At 35.5% G+C, this 21523-nt stretch overlaps 2 protein-coding genes across 2 annotated transcripts in view; one reads left to right on the top strand and one right to left on the bottom strand.

The window, feature by feature from the left end:
* The first annotated feature begins 1957 nt into the window (after positions 1–1957).
* On the top strand, positions 1958–11018 carry LOC105815967 (chromosome unknown open reading frame, human C12orf29). Its single transcript, XM_012651248.1, has 7 exons — positions 1958–2137; positions 4018–4135; positions 5756–5851; positions 6531–6647; positions 8302–8499; positions 9582–9751; positions 10797–11018. Exons 1-7 carry the CDS (start codon positions 2048–2050, stop codon positions 10983–10985), a joined length of 978 nt encoding a protein of 325 aa, XP_012506702.1. The 5' UTR covers positions 1958–2047; the 3' UTR covers positions 10986–11018.
* Positions 11019–11613: 595 nt separating this feature from the next.
* Positions 11614–21523, bottom strand: part of CEP290 (centrosomal protein 290kDa) — a 144479-nt gene continuing 134569 nt past the window's right edge. Inside the window, exons 38-43 of the mRNA XM_012651240.1 lie at positions 20498–20670; positions 17485–17626; positions 16233–16306; positions 15554–15648; positions 12845–12924; positions 11614–11912 (exon numbers count right to left, since the gene is read on the bottom strand). Coding sequence (XP_012506694.1) covers positions 11682–11912; positions 12845–12924; positions 15554–15648; positions 16233–16306; positions 17485–17626; positions 20498–20670 — 795 coding nt within the window. The 3' untranslated portion in view covers positions 11614–11681. The remainder of the gene's footprint in view (positions 11913–12844; positions 12925–15553; positions 15649–16232; positions 16307–17484; positions 17627–20497; positions 20671–21523) is intronic.

Genomic DNA, 21523 nt, shown 5'->3' on the forward strand with positions numbered 1-21523 from the left:
CTTCACTTCTGTTCTTTCCTGTTGTGAATTTCATTCTAGTCTTTCACAGAAAGCTATAATCATATTCATGAGGATTTTTATTCCTTGTAATGAAGAGTAATGGGAAATTTGTCTCCCAGTGGGGCTGAAAATTCTGTAAGTATTTTGTGTTGACCAAAGCAGGCTTGTATTGAGTGTTTTTCATCTTTTATGCATGCTAGAGCACTAACACATCAGAGAAGAAAGTCTTTCTTCCATTTTGTAATGTTGTAACACCACTTTAAGTACAGTAAATGGTAGCAACTCTTTGGTGACTCTTCAGGATTGTAAGATCAGGCAGAGCTGATGGCTGCTACCCATCAGAGTAGCAGTCCAGTTTATTACTGTGAATCGATCCTGTGGCTCTCCCTGACTTGGACTCTTATGTTTCTGCCAGAAGTTTTGCTCCAGGTGCTGGTGAAATCATAGTGTTGGAAATAGAAAGTGCTTCCTAAGAGATGATTAGCCTTGCTGCTACTATTCAAAGAGCAAGTGGAGTGTTTTAGAAGAGATGATCTTTTCTCAGAAATGACAGAATGTTGAACCTAGAAGATTCTGTGGCAGTTTGGAAAATGACAGTTGATAGTTGTGAAGGTTATTTTACTGTTGTCTTTTGAGACTCACGAGACAAGCTACTTTTTAGGTTTCCTCTGAAGGAACAGAGAAGTCATGCTTCTTGACTGCAAAATGCTAAGAACTTTCTTGTTCCAATATCACAGAGCCATCAGCTGTTTTTTTGTTTTTTTTTTTTAATTGGGCAGGTGGGGGGTGGTGGAGTTTTTGTATTTTCCTATGGGAAAATAGAAGAGAGCAGAAAAGAAAGTAAACACTTTGAAATGGCAAATCTCTTCCTCCCTCCTCCCATCTGAATCCAGCAATCAAAAAACAATGAATTTTTTTTTTAAGGGATATTTCATCCTTTGGGAACCTCCTTACTATAAATACCTCCAAATGACACATAGTTACTTAATTTTTCCAAGGGCTAATTCAGTAAAATGCTGGACAGTTGGATACATGCAGATAAGACAATTATAGAAATGAGATCTAGGCTTTGTCCAAGCACATAAAGCGTGACAGTATAGTCAAAATTCCTCTACAACTTTAGGCTGAGGACTACTAGACGTAATGAGATAGAAAGGCTACTATTACTAAATATTTAATATTTATTTTATTCAGTCATTGACAGTCTTATTACTTACTAATATTCTTTTGACCAACAAGTCAAAGCAAGTTTTAGCTCTGCAGCTGACTGACTACAACTACTCAAGCCATTTGAACGCTGTTGGAGCTCATCTTTAAGATAAATAAGAGTTCAATGAAACACTTGAGACTGAAGTCCGTTGGTATTCCTGCAGATTTGGATTAGTCTAAGGCTAAACTTCGCGCTCACTCCGGAAAGAACATCAGAACCAACTTTGACCACACTATGCTACACAATGAGGCATAATTCAAACGGTAACTTTTAAAATTTTTTTGGTCCCAGGTATTTTAATTGTAGCGTTTCCTGCCATTCTTCCTGGGAAACCAATTTTCATTCTGCTTGGAATCTGGGAATGTCTCTAGATATTTCTAAACTACAGTGCTTTCCCCATGAACTTATTAAAAAGGCAAGCAGGTTTCATTAGAATGGTGTTAAATCACCATCTGAAATGTGCATCGCTTAAAATTTGATATTGTTTAATTTTCAAAAATATCATCAGGCACTCGGTGTGGTTAGGTACACACGCTCGGGAAGCGGATCTTTGTATTTTCATGGTCATCAAAACCCGGTGGGACGCACGTGGGAGAGCACCCGGCGCTTTAGCTTCTGCACCACAACTCCCAGAAGGCACCGCGGTCTGGAGGCCGCTTCCGGGCGTGCGATCCCTCCCCTAGCGCGGGTTTGGCGTCGCGGAGGCTTCGTCGCTGTCGCTGGGCGCGGAGTGTGAGTGGCCTGGACCCAGGGATTTACTGCTGCAGGGCTCTCTCTCCGCCTGAACGTGGCGCGGCTCGAGAGCGCGCTCTCCACGCACTGTCTGTTGGGTTCAGTATGAGGCGCTTGGGCTCCGTGCAGCGGAAAATGCCGTGTGTGTTTGTGACGGAGGTGAAAGAGGAGCCCTCGGCCAAAAGGGAGCATCAGGTACCGAGGAGCGCCGCGCCGGCGGGGCAGTCGCGCGTGGGCCCCTCCCCGCGGCGCTGGCTCGGTTCGAACCCGGCGAGGGCGGCTGGGCGCGTTAAAGCTGCAGTGCAGGCTGGAAGCTCTTGTAGGTTTCGCTGGGGAGGTCGGGGTGGGAGTCCCGTATGGCCAGAGCTCCGGTTCTTGTCTTTCCTTAGTTGTAAGGGAGGGAATCTGCGAGAGAATTTTTTCTGATCAGGCGATTCAGTCCTGCCCTTGCAGGAAAATTGAAAACCCATATCCAAAATAACATCCCTTTTTTCTCAGGGTAGCAGTTTCTGGAGAAAATCCCTCAATATTCCAGAGAATCACCACAGTTCAAGCTTTACTACTTTTTAAGAGTGTGGTGAGAAAGTGGAGATCCTAGAAGACTTACTTTACGTGTTATAATCTGAGAACCAGTGGCAATGTTGACAGCTAGCCTAATTATGTCACTAAAGATCAGACTTCATGCATTGTTACCAGTAATTACCTACTTGATTCTTGATTTGGTGTTTCCATCTCGAAGTTTTCTAGCAACGTGTTTTACATATAGTGGGCCCTCGCTAAATGCTAGTGAATGAATAGTAAGTAACCTATTTCAGGATAATTCTTTAATAATCTACCGATCAAGGACATGGTATTGATTTTTAGCTTTTCCCCTGTACAAAATAGAAATTGATCAGTTATATTAAGGAGAAAAATGCACTGAAAAAGAGATTATGCCAAAAGGTTTTTTGTGATTACATCTGGATGGTGATATTATGGATGATTTCTTGTTTATGCTTCTGTATATTTCACATTATAAATTTTCTGTAATTATCATGTGAATATTAGATTTTTTAGGAAAAAAAAGGCTAAAAAAAGCAAAAACAAAATATGAACTATTTTCCATCTCTTTTGTCTGCTCCTTGAGACTGTGTCCTGAGGTGGAAGCACATTACCAGATCCTTGCTAAGACTCAGCAAGAACCCAGTCTTAATTGAAAAATAAGTTTTATAAATCACAAAAATGTTTGTGTTTATAAAAGATGGAAAGTCTCCTGTATTGAAGAGTAGATTGATTCTTGAAAAACTAAAAATTATGATGGGAAAATACTTGTATTAAACCACTAGAAGCACCTATGGAATTATTTATTTAAGTTAATTATTAACACATAATCTAGTTTTACTTTCACTTAGGCTCCAAACACAATGGCTGCCTTGCATCCTTCAAACACATCAAGAAACCTCCTGACCTGGGGCCTTTTTTTTCCTGAATGTTTACGTGTATTCCCTCACTTCAAATCTGCTCAGATGTACCTCCTCAAAGAGGTCTTTGCTGTCCACTACGTCTAAAATAGTACCTCATCCCTCTCTTGCCTTGACTCCATTCATTTTTCTCTTTAGCACTTGTCATGCTTAACATTATATTATGCCTTTTGTTTCTTTTGTCTCCTTCATTAAGATGCAAGTTTCACCAAAGGCAAGCGCTTTTTTCCTCACCTCTATTTCCAGTGCTGAGGACAATGCTTAATCCATAGTAGGCATTTAGAAAATAATTGTCAACTATGATTGAACATACTGAACACTTGTGTTAGGGATTCAGTGCTGTGTAGGACATAGTTCCTGGTGTTAAGTCATTATGATGGATAAAGCAACATGTAAATAATTACAGATTTGTGCAGAAAATCGGGTACTGCTGTGATAGCATAGAAGAGAAGGGGTGATTCAAAACTTCACAGAAGAAATATTTTTAAATTGTTTGAAGGATGAACAAGAGATCATCCCTTAAAATTAATGAAATTAAGAACATTTCAGGTGATAGTGTGTGCAAAGTACAGAGGCTGTCTATCTTAAACCAGTTTTCTCTCTTTCTCTTTTAAGCCATTTAAAGTTTTGGCAACTGAAACTGTAAGTCACAAGGCATTAGATGCAGATATATACAGTGCAATTCCAACAGAAAAAGTGGATGGAACATGTTGTTATGTTACTACCTACAAAGGTAAAATAAAACTATTATGTTTACTACAAATATTACCTATTTTTCTTAACCACTTTACAAATTATATAAATCTGAAATGGGGCATTTGCTTTTCATGAACCCTTGGAAACCTTAGTAGCAAGGTTAAAAGGTCACCATTGTTATATTTTACTTATTATATTTTTGTATTTTTCTCTTGGGGCAGGAAAGGAAGTAAACTAACACTTAATACTCATTAAGGACCAGGCAGTATGATAAATGCTTCATACATATCATCTGTAACTTGTACAAGAAGCCTCTAGATTTTACAGATAAGGAAAATGAGGCTCAGTGAACTTAAATAATTTGTTCAAGACTATATAGTTAATGAATGGCTGAACTGGCAGTGGAACCTAGGTTTGTCTGTCTCTAAAGCTTGTTCTCTTTGTGCTGACCCCAGCACTGATTTTAGTGGTTTTATTACTGTTATACTGTTGGCAGTGTCACTAATTAATTTCATTTTAATGTACTTTAAAAGAAGTAGAAACTCAAATAGAAATTGTCAACCATGTTAAGAAAAAATATTGCATTGAAAAGAAAAATATTCTTTGTGATTACTTCTGTATGGTGAAATTACCTCTCAATTCCACAAATATAAATAGAACCATTAAATGGGCATCTGGACACATTGCTTGTATCAGAAAATCTCTTCCGAAATGCATTTAAACATTTTTTTAACTGTGCTAAGATATATGTTGATATTTACCATCTTAACCATTTGTAAGTGCACAGTTCAGCGGTAAGTACATTCACATTGTTGTGCTATCACCAGCATCCATCTCCAGAACAGTTTCCATCTTGTAAAACTGAAACTGTACCCATGAAACAACTCCCTATCTCCCCACGCTCAACCCCTTGTAACCATACTTTCTGTCTCTATGCTAAGTACCTCATAAAAGTGGAATCATACAGCATTTGTCTTTTTGTGACTGGCGTCATTCCTTTTTAAGGCTAAATCACATTCCATTTTCTATATAGAGCACATTTTGTTTATCCAGTTAACAATCGATGGAAACTGGAGTTGCTTTCACCTTTTGACTATTATGAACAGTGCTGCTACGAACAAGGGTGAACAAATACATTTTTGAGGTCCTGCTACCAATTCTTTTGGGTATATATCCAGAAGTAGAAGTCCTGGATCATATAGTAATTCTAACTTTTTGAGGAGCCACCATAGTATTTTGCATCATGGGTGCACCATTTTACATGCCCACCAACAGTGCACAAAGTTTCTAATTTTTTTTATCCTCGCCGGCACTTTTTTGTTTGTTTTTTGATAGTAGTCATCCTAATGGATCTGAATGAAATGCATTTTTTATGTTAACTGGTAAAAAAAAAAAATTCAAAAGGTCCATTCAACCAGAAATGACAATGTAATTTTAATGTGGTTTTTCATATTATTTATCTGGATAGCTAATAAGTAATATATAATATCTGAACTAGAGTGTAATAATTTTTACAAACTTCAAATTTATATATTTGAGAGAACTGTAAAAGATTTTTTCAGGCTTTTGTATTAAGAAACTTTAGTGTGCATCATTATCTTTCAAAATAAGTTTTGTTTGTCTCTTATGTGTTAACTTTTCCTTTTGTTATTTTTAGATCGGCCATACCTTTGGGCTCGGCTAGATAGAAAACCTAACAAACAAGCTGACAAAAGATTTAAAAATTTTCTACATTCAAAAGAAAACTCAAAAGGTTAGCATTTTTTTTATTTTTTTAACTTTTTTTGATTTAAATAGCTGAAATTTGTGGCTATTTATTGCTATGGTGTTTCTATACATTTCATCTTTCTGTATAATTTAGAAAAAAAATTATAATTGAGTAATTTTATATATAATATTCTTGAAAAATATTTTCTTAATATTTCTGTGACTCTTCATTATAGTATGAGCCTATTTTATTAAAACATACAAATTACTACAAATATAATGAGTGAGACGCATTTTGATTTTGTCTCTGTAAGGGAAATACCTAATTTTACAAATCAGGCACAAATCTCAAAGGAGAATTAGTATTTTAAATTATTACATTAAAACACCTTTAAATATTATATGTAGTCGATATATACACTCATGGTATATCTACACTCATTCATGTATATATGTATGTATCCATAGTGCATTAAAAATTCATATAAATTTATACATAATGGAATATTGGTTACACTATATACAAATGATCATGTATTTAAAACTGAAAATTTAAAGCGTTAGTACCCTAGCCCTGAAAATTACAGTCACATTGTGGAGTCCCAGTGAATGAAGCATAATTGTATCGTATCAGATACTATGTTTTATTAGCTGTTCCCAGTTTGAATCTGTCCAGTGTATTTTTTAAAGTATCACCACATATAATGTTATCTAACTCTTTTTAGAATTTTTTTGGAATGTTGAGGAAGACTTTAAACCTGCTCCAGAGTGCTGGATACCAGCAAAAGAAATAGAACAATTAAATGGAAATCCGGTGCCTGATGAAAATGGACACATTCCTGGTATCATGAAATCTCTTCTTAAATGGAATTTTGTGTTGACTAGTAAAAAGAACGAAAGGTGCAATCAATGAAAAATTACAGAAATTAATTTTAATCTGGTTCATTTTATTAATATGTATAGCATAAAATTTCTGAATCAAATTTATATGAAATCTAGCAGTTTATATCAAAGATGTTTCATATCAAGAATATCCTCTCAGGTTTAGAATCTTTTCTAAGATGAACAGTTTACTAGCTGTAGTGTGAAACAAAGTGTTGAATGAGAACGACCTTGAAGTTCTTTTCAGGGTAGATAATATGATTGATGTAGTCTGAAATGATATTTCAAGAAGTCTTTACCTTTAAGTTGGGAATAACATATGGTATATGTGTTTATTTTTTGTGAAGATCCCAGAAGAATCTCTCATTGAAGGGAGTAAAAATAGGTGTATGACAAATAGTTTTTCTGGGGATGGGAAAAATTTTGCAGAGGTAGCCGAGTTTGTAGATACCCCCAGATTAAGATTATGGGCATATAAAGAGGCATGTTTTGAGTGCCTATTATGTGCAGAACTTGCTTAGTTTCTGGTAATACAAAAATGAAGGTCAGAACCCTTGTCCTCAGTGATCTTTTATTAGACATTGGGAGGAATTGACCAATAATAGTATGATTTAAGAATTAACAGGAATGAATACATAGGATATAACTGGAGAAAAGAAGAGGAATTCTTAGTTCAATTTGTAGTGGTTAGAGGCAGCTTCTAAGAGGAGTTAACATATGTACCAAAGCTTAAGAACCAGGAAGTTAGGTGGCAAGGAGAGGGAAGATCAGCTTAGGCAGACTTCCAGGAAGAGGAGAGAGCATGGAGTATTCTGAACATAACACTTTGTTGTAGTTGGAATGTTTAGGGTATATGACATCTTGAGGAGACTAAAGTCGAGGGTGGAGGTGTCTCAGATTTTAAAGGCCCTTGTATGCCATCTAAAAGAGTTTGAAGTTTATCCTGAAGGTAATGATTATTAAGCAGGGGTACAGAGGAACTAAATTTAAATTTTAGAAATAGAACTATAATAAAAGTGGAGGCTAGCAGACCAGCAAAGAAATTATTACAGTGATTTGGGGTGAATTATGAAGGCCAACAATATGGTCACAATGGCATGTTTGTCCTAGTTTTCTTTGGTAATGAATTCTCCAGAATGAGGGGCCAAATCTGGCAACAAGAGTGAGAAGGGGAACAAAAATAACATTCAATAAATGTGGTATCAATAAATTGTTCAATATATCTTGGGACAGTTCAATAAATTGTGGAAAACTTACTGCATATGTCATTGTCCCTGAAACTATAGTGAAGGTGCCATTTATTAAAAAAAAGTTTTAATGCTATGTCTTAGAATAGTGTTCAGTTTTTACTGAATTAGGGTGAAATTTCTGGTAAGAGAATTCTGGGTGCTCTGTAGTGAATAATCAAACAGGTGAATTCCTCAACAGAATAAAAAATCAACCCTTATGATATAAAAAAAGTGAAACTGTTAACTATACCACTGATTTTAAAAATGATATGTCTGTGTGATAGACACCCAGAGAATATGGAAAATTTATAACAAAAATAGAATTATGTATAGTTTCAATCCATAGAAAAATGATGTAATAAAATACATATTTTTTAAATGACAGGTTGGGTACCAGTGGAGAAAAACAACAAACAGTATTGCTGGCATTCCTCTGTAGTTAATTATGAATTTGAAATCGCCCTGGTACTAAAGCATCATCCTGATGATCCTGGACTTTTGGAAATTAGTGCAGTGCCACTATCAGATCTCTTAGAGCAAACACTGGAGCTTATAGGAACAAATATCAATGGAAATCCATATGGTGAGTGAAGCCTTTTTCTTACTTAATTACTGTCATTTATAAAGAGAACTTTCTACAGTCAACTTAAAAATACACACACTACAAAAATAACTAACAAATTTGTGTTAAATAGTTTCTTGGGATTACATCCATTTCTGTTAACTTCATGTTCATGGAAAAATTTATGCCTGACTAAGCATTTTGATTTATCAGTCCAAAAGGCTGATTTTATCCTCTCATTATTTCCTGTTAACATTAAACAGGGACTTTCCTGATAACATTAAACAACTATATATGAAAAGTAATTACTCAGGTATAACGTTTCATTGCTTTTTCATATTCAGGTGAGATGAGTTGATTGAAAATGGTTACAGCATTAATTTAAACAGCCAAGAATAAATCATTTACAATGAATACCATATCAAGCATCAAAATGTATACCATGATGAACCAAGTATAAGTCCCGAGGGCACTATGGAGTACATTGTTGATGGGGGATGAGAAGATAGACCTAAGGATATTAAAGCTATAATAAGAAAATCCTGGATTGAGATCAAAAGTAGATTGATTGGCAGGTATAAAGCAACTAAGATGATAATTAGACAAGTTATCAGAGATTATGGTGCAGCTGTTTGACAAACATTGGATAATAGTTGAATGTGACTAATGGTGTATATAGAGCAGGAGTTGGCACACTTTTTCTCCAAAATGCCAGTGTAGATATTTTAACCTTTGTGGGCCAAACCTCTGTAATGAGCTATTGACAGTACTTAAATGAATGGGTGTGGCTGTGTCCATGGAAACTATTTACAGAAGCAGGTATCAGTCTAGACTTGGTCTGCAGGTCCTAGTTTCTGACCACTGGTGTGTAGACTGGGTAAAGTACACAGAGGTGGAATTTAGGTTTATTGGAATATGGTGCCACATTTGAGTGAAAGCAGGACTTAATGCACTTGGATTATACTCTCTTCAAGGACCAACTATACTTTTTCTAACTTTATTACTAAATGTTTTAGAAGACGTATTTGGAGAGGTAAATTTTCTCATTCTTTCTGAAAAGTTCTTTTGAATGAGTATGGTTAATGGCAAATTTTACCATTTAGGGTTAGGAAGCAAGAAGCATCCATTACATCTTCTTATACCACATGGAGCATTTCAGATAAGAAATCTGCCTGCATTGAAGCACAATGATCTTTTGTCCTGGTTTGAAGGTTGCAGAGAGGGCAAAATTGAAGGAATAGTATGGCATTGCAGTGACGGCTGTTTAATTAAGGTAATGGCAAAATATAGCTTGTGTGGGGCGCTATGTTGTTTTACATTTCTATAACAAAGTCTAAGCAGTACTAAAATATTCTTCACGAATTGTAGCAATTCTGATTTGCAGTAAAGAAATTTAATTTCCTCATCTCACATGCCACCATTCTTTAAATGCTAAAACAGTGTTTCCCAGTGTGTATTCCGTGGGGCATTGGCCATACTAGATGTGCTTCAGTGATACTGCGTATCCCCTACATAAAAATTCAAGCTGTAGATTAGTGCTCTTGGAGACATCCTGTACTAACTTAGTTTCACTCAGTGTCTCCAAGTTTACTTGATTATAGAATTTGTTGAGTAAAAGGAGTGCCAAGGTGACAGCTGATATATACAGAATGAGTTATATTATACTTTGTGCCCTTTCAGTCTGTCTCCTAGACTTGCCAATTTGATTTCTCACATGTACCTGAAATTCATAACATTCAAAACTAGACCTAGTTTTAACACCCAAATTTACTGAGGTAAAAACTTGGATATTATTTTTAACCCTCCTTTCCATTACTTCATATATCCAGTTATCAGTTCTTAAAAGATTCTAATCTATTGAATTTGTGTACTTCTCCCCAGTCGTTAATTTTTTTTTTTTTTGAGACAGAATCTCACTCTGTCACCCCAGCTAGAGTGCAGTGGTGTCATCATAGCTCACTGCAACTTCTGGCTCCTGGGCTCAGGGGATCCTCCTGTCTCACACACCCAAGTAGCTAAGACTACAAGCATGCCCCACCATGCCTGGCTAATTTTTCTATTTTTTGGCAGAGATTGGGTCTCACTCTCATTCAGGCTGGTCTCGAACTCCTGACCACAGGTGATCCTCCTGCCTTAGCCTCCCAGAGGAGTGCTTAGGATTACAGGTGTCAGCCACCATGCCTGGCTTGTTAATTTTAATTTAGACTAAGACTCATGCTTGAATCATATCACCCTCCAAAAACAGTATCCTTCAGTCTTACCCCTGTGCTGTCCATTCTTCACGAATGAGAATAACTAAAGCTTTTTTCTGTTTCCAGGTACATCGCCATCATCTTGGTTTATGCTGGCCCATTCCAGATACTTACATGAATTCGAAACCAGTTATTATCAACATGAACTTGAACAAATATGACTATGCCTTTGATACTAAGTGTTTGTTTAATCATTTTTTAAAATTAGATAATCAGAAATTTGGTAGGCTCAAAGATATAATTTTTGATGTATAAAATGCAAATGTAATTAAAATTCATTTTATTATTGTTATATTCTAATCCTGAATATTCTGCCATGTTTAAGAATATCTCAAGGTTTCCATTCATTGTGAAACATAGTAGTGTGTCTTCTACCATTTGAAGAAATGAATTTTCCAGTTTCAAAATACCTATTCAAAATTTTATTTAGAATCAGCAAATTAATTTTAACCTTTGGCCATAAAAATGTAAGTAACGGTAAGCTCCCAAACTTCTACAAGGGCTGGATTCTGTCCACCATAACTGGGTGGTAATTTAGAGACAACAATTAAACCACCGGTTTTTTATGATTTATTTCCAACATTTAATAATTTAAGTTCAATTTAATTTTGCTACACATTTAAAAAAACATAGCTCAACCTCATAATCTATATATGTATATCTATGTGTGTGTATATATATGTCATAGTATTTGTATATATGAAACCCCAATTATAAATGTTAAAGCTGTTAAATTTACCCTGATACTCTTTGATAGTCATTCTAAAGTCTTCAAAAATATACTTGTGTAATAAGTTAAAAATTTCATTTTATGTACTAAAAATTCTAATCTAAGTAAAGGTACATGGTAGTAAGAAGGAAATTCTATAGTTCAGAGATTATTTCCACATGGAATTTTAACTTATAAAGTTAATAAATATGCAAATAAAACTACAGGTATAGGTGGCCACCTTAATAAATAGGAAAATTAACAGGACTTTCTTCTTCATCTTCAGACTGTTCAGAAGCAGCAACAGGGCTAGTTAATTCAACTCCCAATTGTTCCGAAAGTTTTTTTAACTTCTCTTCTAAGAGAATATTTTTTTTCACTTCTTCCTTATAATTATACTTCAAATCTTCAATTTCTTCAAAAAATGAAGGATCAAAATTCTCCAGTTCTTTTTTCAGCTTTTTTGTTTCCTCCTAATAGAAACACATGATCTTTAAAAGTTGCATACAGGAAATGTAATATGTGCTTTAGGTTTGAATTAAAGAGATTTAACTACAAATGTGAAAGCCAAAGTATCCTGAATAGTCAAACACAGCTATAAACGCAAAAGTGTTTTCTTAAGATTTTGTTAATGAAGTTTCATTGTACAGTATAAATAACTAAGTTGTTAACTGTCATATCGAATTATCTATTCTTTGACTAAAATTTATCAACTTTTAGTTGGGATTATCTTTCTCTAAAAGCACAATAGGATACTCATAATGAGGCAGTCAAAAAGACTTTGCTGTTCACAACATTGAAGTTATTCTGGTTTTGATTTTTTGGTTTATACTTCATTTATATTTTCTTTATAAATGTCTAATTTTTAATGAATAATGACTTTATTTATAAATATATTTATGATCAGGGAAACCTTGGGATTTCTGCCTGGCTAAGTTAGGCATCTGGTGAAGGGAGAGAATTTGAGCTTCAGTGACTATTTAGAATACCCAGTGATCATTAGCTAATTTTCATATCCAGGCCCTTTTGTTGTTTACAGTCTTAAGAGGTAAAGCAAATATTTTTTTAAGAGAACTATAATCTTAAAAGAAAATTCCTGAAAAGAATTTCAAAATGAACTAAAAACACTATTCTCAATGTGACCCAAAACTGAAATTAAGAAAATATTAAAATAATGAGCTATATTTGTTATAATTAAAAAATAAATTTACTCTTTAATTCTTTGTTTATTTTTTGTTAGCTCTTACCTAACACTGATTGTAATATCAAGGTCAAATATGAATATAAGATGTAATTATAGGAATTTTTAGGATACATACTTAAAGATGGTGGTCATAAAAATAGTTTTCAACACCTGTATTCACAAAACAATACTAAAATTAGATATAGTTAAATATTTAATTACCTTCAAATGCTGCTTTTCTAGATCTGATGTTTTGAGCTGTGTCTCTAGATCTTTTACTTTTTCCTTTAGTTGATCAGCATCTGCCAAAAAAGTTAGGAAAATTAGACTCTGCTTTTACCCACTCTGAATAAGTTTAAGATAAAGCATTTGTTCTGGAGAATAAGCAGAAAACTTATGGAACCTACAGCCTGGAAGATATGGTGTTTTATGGCTGAAGGACTTTTTAGGATGTGAATACTATATGCTGCCTCTATCAAGTATTGTAATTCTAATTCCATAGCAAGCAAAAAGAAAAGAGGCATGTGATAGGTATTAGAAGTGTAGAATCATGTTTTTTTAAATATGGAAAAATTCTTATGTGCATATAATCTTATGTATAGCATCTTCCAAAAGTTATCTTAATGACTACTTTTATTTAGTTAATGATTTAGAATTTCCAAAACAGTTCTGGTTTGATTTTAAGCCTTTATAGTCTTTGAAACATGACAGGTATCTTTATCTCCTTCACATGGGAGATAAGGAATATGATGGCTCAGAAATTCCTGGAGGAAACTGAGGTTTGGAAAGAGTAGAACTTGTCTAATGTTAACAGCATTAACAGGACTTTGGTACTGTGTCTAGTCTGGTATACACCAACCTGTCTGCTCTGCTGAAAGAGATTTATGTATATACTTTTAGTTATCAAGAGGCAGCATAGCACAGTGGTTAAGGGCTGGAATGGTAAGCAGCTTTTTAATTTCATAGATTTAGGGTTTTTTTTTTTTCTTTTTTTGAGACAGAATCTCGTTCTGTCACCCAGGCTGGAGTGCCATGGCATCAGCCTAGCTCACAGCAACCTCCAACTGCTGGGCTCAAGCAGTCCTCCTGCCTCAGCCTCCTAGGTAGCTGGGACTACAGGCACGCGCCACCGCACCCAGCTAATTTTTCTATTTTTAGTAGAGACAGGGTCTCACTCTTGCTCAGGCTGGTCTCGAACTCCTGACCTCAAGTGATCCTCCTGCCTGGGCCTCCCAGAGTGCTAGGATTATAGGCATGAGCTACCATGCCCAGCCTAAATTTAGGTTTTAATCTGCCTCTGCCACTTAGCTTTTGTGACCGGGGGGACAGGTTACTTAACCTCTTTGAATCTGTTTATCACATGTAAAATGGAGACAATAGTAGTCATCATCTAGGGTTGTATGAATAAAATAGAATGCTTGTAAAGCACTTAGCATAGTGTCTAGTACAACTCATACACAATGACTTTAATACAAAGTAGCAACAGGACTACATAGAAGGATATTGAAAAAGCTGTATGAAATACTCAGATTGTTCAGATATAAATTGATAAAATCCTTTGGAGCAAAATTTGGTGTTTTCAGTAAACTATTAAATAATGGTATGATTAGGTTAAGAGATTCATCACAGTATTATTTTATATTAATAAAAGCAGAAATTTGAAAGCAAATGTCCATCAAAAGGTAAATGGTTCAGTGTATCCATGCAATAATATACTATAGAATTATTAAAAGAATGAGACAGATTTATAAACAGACCTCAAAAAATGTCCATGATAAGTTGTTAAAGGCAAATAAACTAGAAATATGTATAGTATGAATCCAATTTTATATCACCGTACAAGAAAATGTGTATCTGTGTATATAAACGGTAAAGTCTATTCTCTGTTCACAGTAGTTTTGTTCTATAAAGTCAGCACAAATACTTTTAATTAGTGAATATCAAACTACTACTGTTCCTAGGGGAAATATGTACACATACACACACATATCTACATACATATACATACACATCTCACATAGATTATCTTAAAAATCCTAGAAATTACTCATCCTGGTAGATTCTATTTTCTTTGTTTTACAAAAGAGAAAACAAGGTCCAGAAGTGTTAAGTTATTCTCCGAAGACTGTCCCACCAATAAGCATCAGAATTAAGCTTCTTAAACTATGCTGTGCTGCCCCCTACTGTCTCCATCCTCTAGTCATCTCTGTATGAAAACAAGAATGCCGCGCATTGCCTTGTTGGATCTTTGCTGGGAGCATGTAGGTTGGATTATTTAAATGCTCTACTGCTCTGCGAATGTCCACAAACTGCCACAAGCGTTGAATTTTGGATTAAAAATACATTTTAGTGAATAAGTAAATTCACAGATAAAGAATCCACAAATAATGAGGACCAACTGTACACTGTGTACGTATATATATATATATATGAATATACGTGTATACGTATGTATGCGTGTGTACACATGGGAATAGGGGAATGAATGGTAATTCTCTTGAATGAGAATAGAAATGGGTAGAAAGACATTCTTTTTACTTTCTAAAAGAAAAAAAGAATGTAGGCAGTGTTTACTTATTTGTAGTTTTTAAATTAACACAACAATAACATTTAGAAAAAATGTCCAGAGGAACTGAAAAGACCTATACTTAGAAACTGGAAACAACAGACCTAGTATTCATTGCATAGCCTTGTATTGTGATTAAATCTCTGACACTCAGATGGAACACAAAGAGAAAAACACTTAGGTACTTGCTACTGTAGTAGAGACAACTCAAGGGATGGATGTGAATATTTTTATAGCATGGACAGACAACAGCTCTAAAACTTCATATCAAGGATTTGCTTTTGTAGAGAAATGATATGGAATCTGAACCAAAAAAAGGCAAACCTGAGTTCAAAAATTGGGGGTAGTTTTATAATATACGTTACCAGGTTTGATGCTTTCAGGTCCAGTTTGGTCCTTGTTAACTTCTATCTGATGAATTAATTCTGCTTTTTCTTTCTCCAGCTGACTATTAGCTAATCTAGATCACAATGATAATGTGTTAAAACAAAAATAATAAACCAACAGACATTGTTCTACAAAATATGTGGGCATTTCTTATGAACTAGTTAGTGTACAGTAATCAGAATGTATCAAGATAAACATTTATTCTCAATGCTGCAATGCCACCATTCTCAAAGTATGGAATCAAAGTGTTCATGTTTTTAATATATGACCTGATGCCATTTTCCAGAGTAGTTTTGTTATAAGAGGAGTCTAATGAAAGTAGACTACAGAGAGCCCTGGAAGTAAAAAATTACTTGTTGTTTTTATTTATTAGCATTTATCTCTCGGAAGTTCAGGTTTAATTCATTCTATGCTGTTAGACAAGTTTAAACTACATTACAGACTTGAAACTGAAATTACGATTGGGTTTACTCTTTTTTTCCAGTATGTATTATGTAAAAGTTATTGATTAGCATTAGAGGGATGAAATAAGGACCTGATGAACCTATTAGGCAGCCAGGTTGAAAACCTGGCAAACCTAGCAAACCTGGTTATATAAAAAATAATTTTTAAAAGAAAGAAAAAGAAACAAAACAGTCATATGAACACATGATGTACCTAAGAACTTGAAGCTCCCGTTTAAGGCCTTGCTCTGTCTCGGTACCTTCAGGAATGTGTTTGAGAATCTCAATCTTTGGGCACAATGAAAAGTTAGAAGATAAAGTTTGACATGGAAATATGAGGTTTTATAAAGATACACATTTTTACTGAAGCATAATATTAAAAGTTGGGTTTTCAAAAGCATACATAAGCACATTTCTATGTTCAATTCGTCATTCATTCAACAATTAAGTACTGAGTAACTACTGCATGGCAAGCATTGTCCCAGGCACAGAGGATATAGCAGTGAATAAAATAGGCAAAGACCCTACTTGCATGGTTCTTACATGTTTATTAATAGTGGGAGAAGACAAACCATGAGTTTGCGATATGATGTGATGTGATAAAAGTGCCAGATGGTAGAAGGGGCTATCGAGAAAAATAATCCAGGGTACGAGGATAGAGAGTGATGGAAAGTGGCATAGGGTTAGAGTCAGGAAAGGCCTCTCTGAGGAGCCTCCATTTAAGCAGAGACATGAAATGTGGGAGTGAGCGATGGGAATATTTGGGTGAATAGTATTCTAAACAAAGGAAAAAAGTACAAGGACTGGAAACTTGAATGAGTTTGGTTTGTTCAAAGGACTGAAAGAAAGTTAATATGGCTAAAACACTGAATGAAGGGAAAAGTAGTAGAAGATGAGACTGGAGAGAAAACAAGGAGCCAGACCATGTACATAATTATAGGCTATGAAAATTTAAGTTTTATTTTAGGGTGATGGAGAACCACTGGAAGATTGTGAGCTGAAGATGGTACTGCTATGATTTGCTTTTTGCTTGCAAAGGATTATTTGGAAACTGTGGAGGATAGGTCAGAGATAAAGAGAAGGTGAAATGATACAAGAGTGGAAGCTGAAAGACCAGTTAGGAAATTACTGCAATCATGCAGGTATGAGATATTAATAATAACTTGGACGATATTGGTAGAGATGGAGATACTGAGAAGTGATTAGATTTAGGATATAGGTTGAAAATACAGCTGACATGAATTAATGATGAAAAAGATGTGGGAAAAGAGGAAAAGAATGAAGTGAATGATGATCCAAAGTTTTTGGCTTAAACAAGTGGGCCAAATGGTGATGCTGTTCAGTTAGAGGGGCCTCTAGGGAAGAAATTAATCAAGCGTCTATTTTTATCTACATAAGACAATGCAGAGAGCATCTTGTGATATAATGCATTATTTTATCATGTAAAGAAAAATTACATTACATGCCTGTTGTTCAAGGTCTTCAGTGTATTTCTTAACTTTTTGTTCTCTCTCTGTTGCTTCTCTTACAAGCTGTTTAAGGTCAGTAATGCTTTGATTTTTTTTGGCAATATCAGTTTCTAATTCTTTCAACTTGGTTTCATACATTCTAAAAGTATAAAGAAAAAATGGTACAGACATGGCAAATGATTTCTCTTACTGATTTAAAAGTTCAAATTATTGCACTAAAAATATCTTATTTTACTGTTTCTTCTACTCAAAAGTTTTCTAGTCAAATGCTACATATTTAGCATTAAAAGGTGATGGCAAGAAGCTGCGCACGGTGGCACGTGTCTGTAGTCCCAGCTACTCAGGATACTGAAGCAGAAGGATCGCTTGAGCCCAAGAGATCAAGTCCAGCCTGGACAACCTAGCAAGACCCTGTCTCATAAAAAAAAAAGGGAAAGGGAAAAAATTATGCAAAAGCATGGGTGAGAGAAATTGTGTATAAACAGGCCCATCATACCTAAAAGAAAATAATGCATACAATATTAAAACTTTTCCAGACAAAAAAATAGAAGGAACACCTTCTAGCTAAGTTAAAAAGGTTAGTATAACTTTGGCAACAAAATCTGAAAGGAAAATTATGGTTGTCTAAATACTTCAAACATCTTTTGATAGATCTTAGAAACTTAGATTAGAAGGAATATTCTTAACCCGACCAAGACTATCTACCAAAAGTTAATGTTGAAATATCAGAAGCTTGCTTCTTTACTTCATCTAATTCTCTGTTCAAAAGCCACCCAAGCAGAAAGGCCTTCTTTGATTACCCTATCTAAAATAGCCCCCACATCACCCTTGCCTGTCCCAGTAGTCAGCACTAGACCTGACACAGAATATGTGTAAATAAGTTTGTTGAGTAAATAACAGAGTAACTACAAGGATTTCAGCATGAGCAAGACCTGTGTCATGGGTCCCAAGAGAGAGATCTCTAAACTGCTTTATTGAGCTGGGTGTATAATCCCAGCTCTAAAATTTAGCATTTTTTTGGATGGATTTAGGGAACCTAGGGGTCAAGGATCAGAATGAGCCTTCTCTCTGACAAGAGGTTTCTACTTAGACTTATATCTTCAAAATGGTTTACCGAAGGCCTGCTCTATGCTCATTCAGTTCTCAGATTAAAAACACATAAATGATCTAAAATACAAAGTCATCTTCAATTATGGTTGAATATCATCCCCTACTAACCATTTATAAATCTTATAAACCCTTTGCAACTAAAAATTTCTTTTCCAGCCTCACAGAGCCCTTTTAGAAAAGGAAGGTCAAGTATCATCATCTCTACAGATTAAAAAAAAATAATAATAAAAATTTGAGCCCACAGAGGCATGTAACTTACTTAAGGTCACAGTAAGAATTAGGGCTTTCTAAACTATGGAAGCTACCTGATTCTCTGAAGGAACCTAGGCAAGGTGGGTCTTTTAGAAATAACATCCAACAGGAAGCACAGAGTCTGGCAGTAGCAGATGCTAAGTAAATGTCTGCTGAATAAACAGATCTCAGAGTAACTCAAAATGCTTTCTGAGTCCATTTATGATTTTAGAAGGAAATAAAGAATGACCAAGAAATCAACTGATAGGGTTGCTGGGTCAGCACCACTGCTGGGGTCCAAGAAGACAAATGAAGAGACCTCCCCTCCGCCCCCTCCCCCATACTATCACACTTGTTATTTGATTTAACCCTGATGCTAGCTTTCTGATTGAATAATTGTTCTTGGTTTGTAGATGGGAAAAGTGAGAGCTGGAGGGGAGAAGAGTGGATTCTGACTACTCTGGTATTAGGACAGGAACCAAGCACTCCTTTTCCACAAGTACATGGCCATCTGGGCTGCCCTCTAATGTGCCTGCTTAACCTTTCTCTTTTCTCCTTCGATTTGGCTGACGGGAATAAGTGCAGTGTGGCAGGCCCACTGTGGGACTTGCTGTAATCTCACAGTGCGGAGACTCCCATCCCAGCTGTAGTGTTGGTGGTTGCTATCTCACCTCCCACGAAGGCAATTCCAAATAGCAGATAGGGCAAATGAAGCCCTCAAAGACATCAAAGGGGAAATTGGTGATGCATGGATATAAGGAACTCTACGACGATAGTAAGATAAAGATGAGTTTGCCTTTTGAAATGGGAACAGCAAATGTGCTGGATAGTAAGTAACACAACTTCATCCAGGATGGTTTTAATGAGAAAGGACATGGGCAGGATCCCACTGGGCACTGGCTTCCAGAGTCCTTGAAGTATCTACTTAAAATTGGGAATGAGAATGACACCAGAGCTTTTTACCGACTCATTACAGTCACGATGAACCACCCGTGGTGACTGTGGCAATGGACACATGAATGTTTACACATAAACTATCACCACCTATTTCACAGCCACAGAGATTAGTTTCACAGACAGAAATCCCACATACTTACAGAAAAGGTTCATGGGGTGGGAGAAAATCAAGTACCAGAAAGCAGAGGCCAGTAAGACACTAAAGCTGCTGCTGAATTCATCTACTGGGGCTATCTGAAAAGGAAGTTGCCCAGGATATAATCCCAAAAGCATTGCAGCACAACACAGATCTAGTCTGCCATGGTTCATGACAAGACAGTTCCATTATTCCTGGCTCGTAATTGAGGTAGAAAATTAATACACAGAAGCTGAGACTGCAGTTGGAGAAAAGCAGCACCCAGGGGAAGCTGGGCAGCATCAGGCCAGGCTCACAGCTGAAGGCTGTTGCATGATCCACATATAGCTCCAACAACTTAGCCCAGGCCCAGTTCTGCCCTGTCTCATGCCCTGCCACCCAAACAAAAACATTTTAAGGAAGAAAAAGATTTGCAATGCTAGAACAGAAAAAAAGCGAGTATTTTGTTAAAACAAATAACCAAACTGTTCAAGAGGAAAAAACAATGTTATTCAGAATAGTGTCATCTTTTAAAACAATAATGCCAGAATTAGAACTGATTAAACTTTGTACAAGTTTTAAACTATCTGTTCCTACCTTGTAACAACAATTGATTTCCAGCTTTTGCTGTCAGCACCTTCAAGCTGTGGACCTCTACTTTCTGCAAACTGTAATCTCTTGCCAGTTTCTTCCAGTTGAACTGTCATCTTCTCATTTAATATCTCTAAATTATTCTTGGCGATCCGCAATTTCTCTGCAGCTTCAGTTTCCTATCATTAAAAACTAATTAGTATATTATGACAAAATATAGTATTATTCTCACAGATGTAGAGTATTCAAAATTATCATTACAAATTGGAAAACAAAAAATAATCTGGAGTTCTAAATGCTGATCAAAATTTCAATAAATTCAAAGTTTCCCTTCTTTTAAAATAGCACTATGATCATATTAATTAGAACAACAGTAAATGAGGTCAGAGAAATATATTTACAAGCCTTTTACTCTAATGGTTACTTTAAATTTGTCATTTTGTTCCTATGTAATATTTTTTGAATAATGGGATAAACTACATCTTTACACTTTAAAAGATGCTTTGTTTTGACTTTCTCATATGAGACCTAGCTTTAAGCCTATGTGTAAGTAACATAGATTATTTCTACTATTAAATATTCACATTCAAAGCACAGTATCACTCTGGCCTCAAGATACATGCAGATACTATCCTAACTAGTTTAAAATATTAATTTAAATGTATTCACTGGATCATCCATATAAATAGCAACACCCATTTGTAGCAAGGAATATATTTTGCTATTTAAATATAAAGAAACTGCACTAAAACAGTTTCATATGCTCCTCACTTGTTCTAAGTCATGTGCACAAACATGAACTCAAACCCTACAGCAGCTCTGTGAGATAGGCATACTTATTATTCCCAATTTTATAGATGAGGAAATTAAGGGATAGAGAGGGGTTAAGTTGCTCTCTCTAGCTCCCATGGCTAATAAATTATAGAACTAGGAACTGAATCCAGGCTGAGTGGCTTGAACATTATACTGCCTCTAAATATATTAATTTTTTTATTATCAATGCCCCTCTTGGTGAAAGAATGTGATAATAGT

The sequence above is a fragment of the Propithecus coquereli genome, unplaced genomic scaffold (genome assembly GCF_000956105.1).
Source record: "Propithecus coquereli isolate 6110/MARCELLA unplaced genomic scaffold, Pcoq_1.0 Scaffold350, whole genome shotgun sequence".
NCBI lineage: Eukaryota > Metazoa > Chordata > Mammalia > Primates > Indriidae > Propithecus > Propithecus coquereli.

What these genes read in the sequence shown, in the direction of transcription:
- LOC105815967 (XM_012651248.1), top strand. Translation starts at nt 2,048, where the DNA reads ATGAGGCGCTTGGGCTCCGTGCAGCGGAAAATGCCGTGTGTGTTTGTG. An exon ending in TTATGTTACTACCTACAAAG is followed by an intron (nt 4,136 to 5,755) that starts GTAAAATAAAAC and finishes TGTTATTTTTAG; the next exon opens with ATCGGCCATACCTTTGGGCT. An exon ending in TTCAAAAGAAAACTCAAAAG is followed by an intron (nt 5,852 to 6,530) that starts GTTAGCATTTTT and finishes AACTCTTTTTAG; the next exon opens with AATTTTTTTGGAATGTTGAG.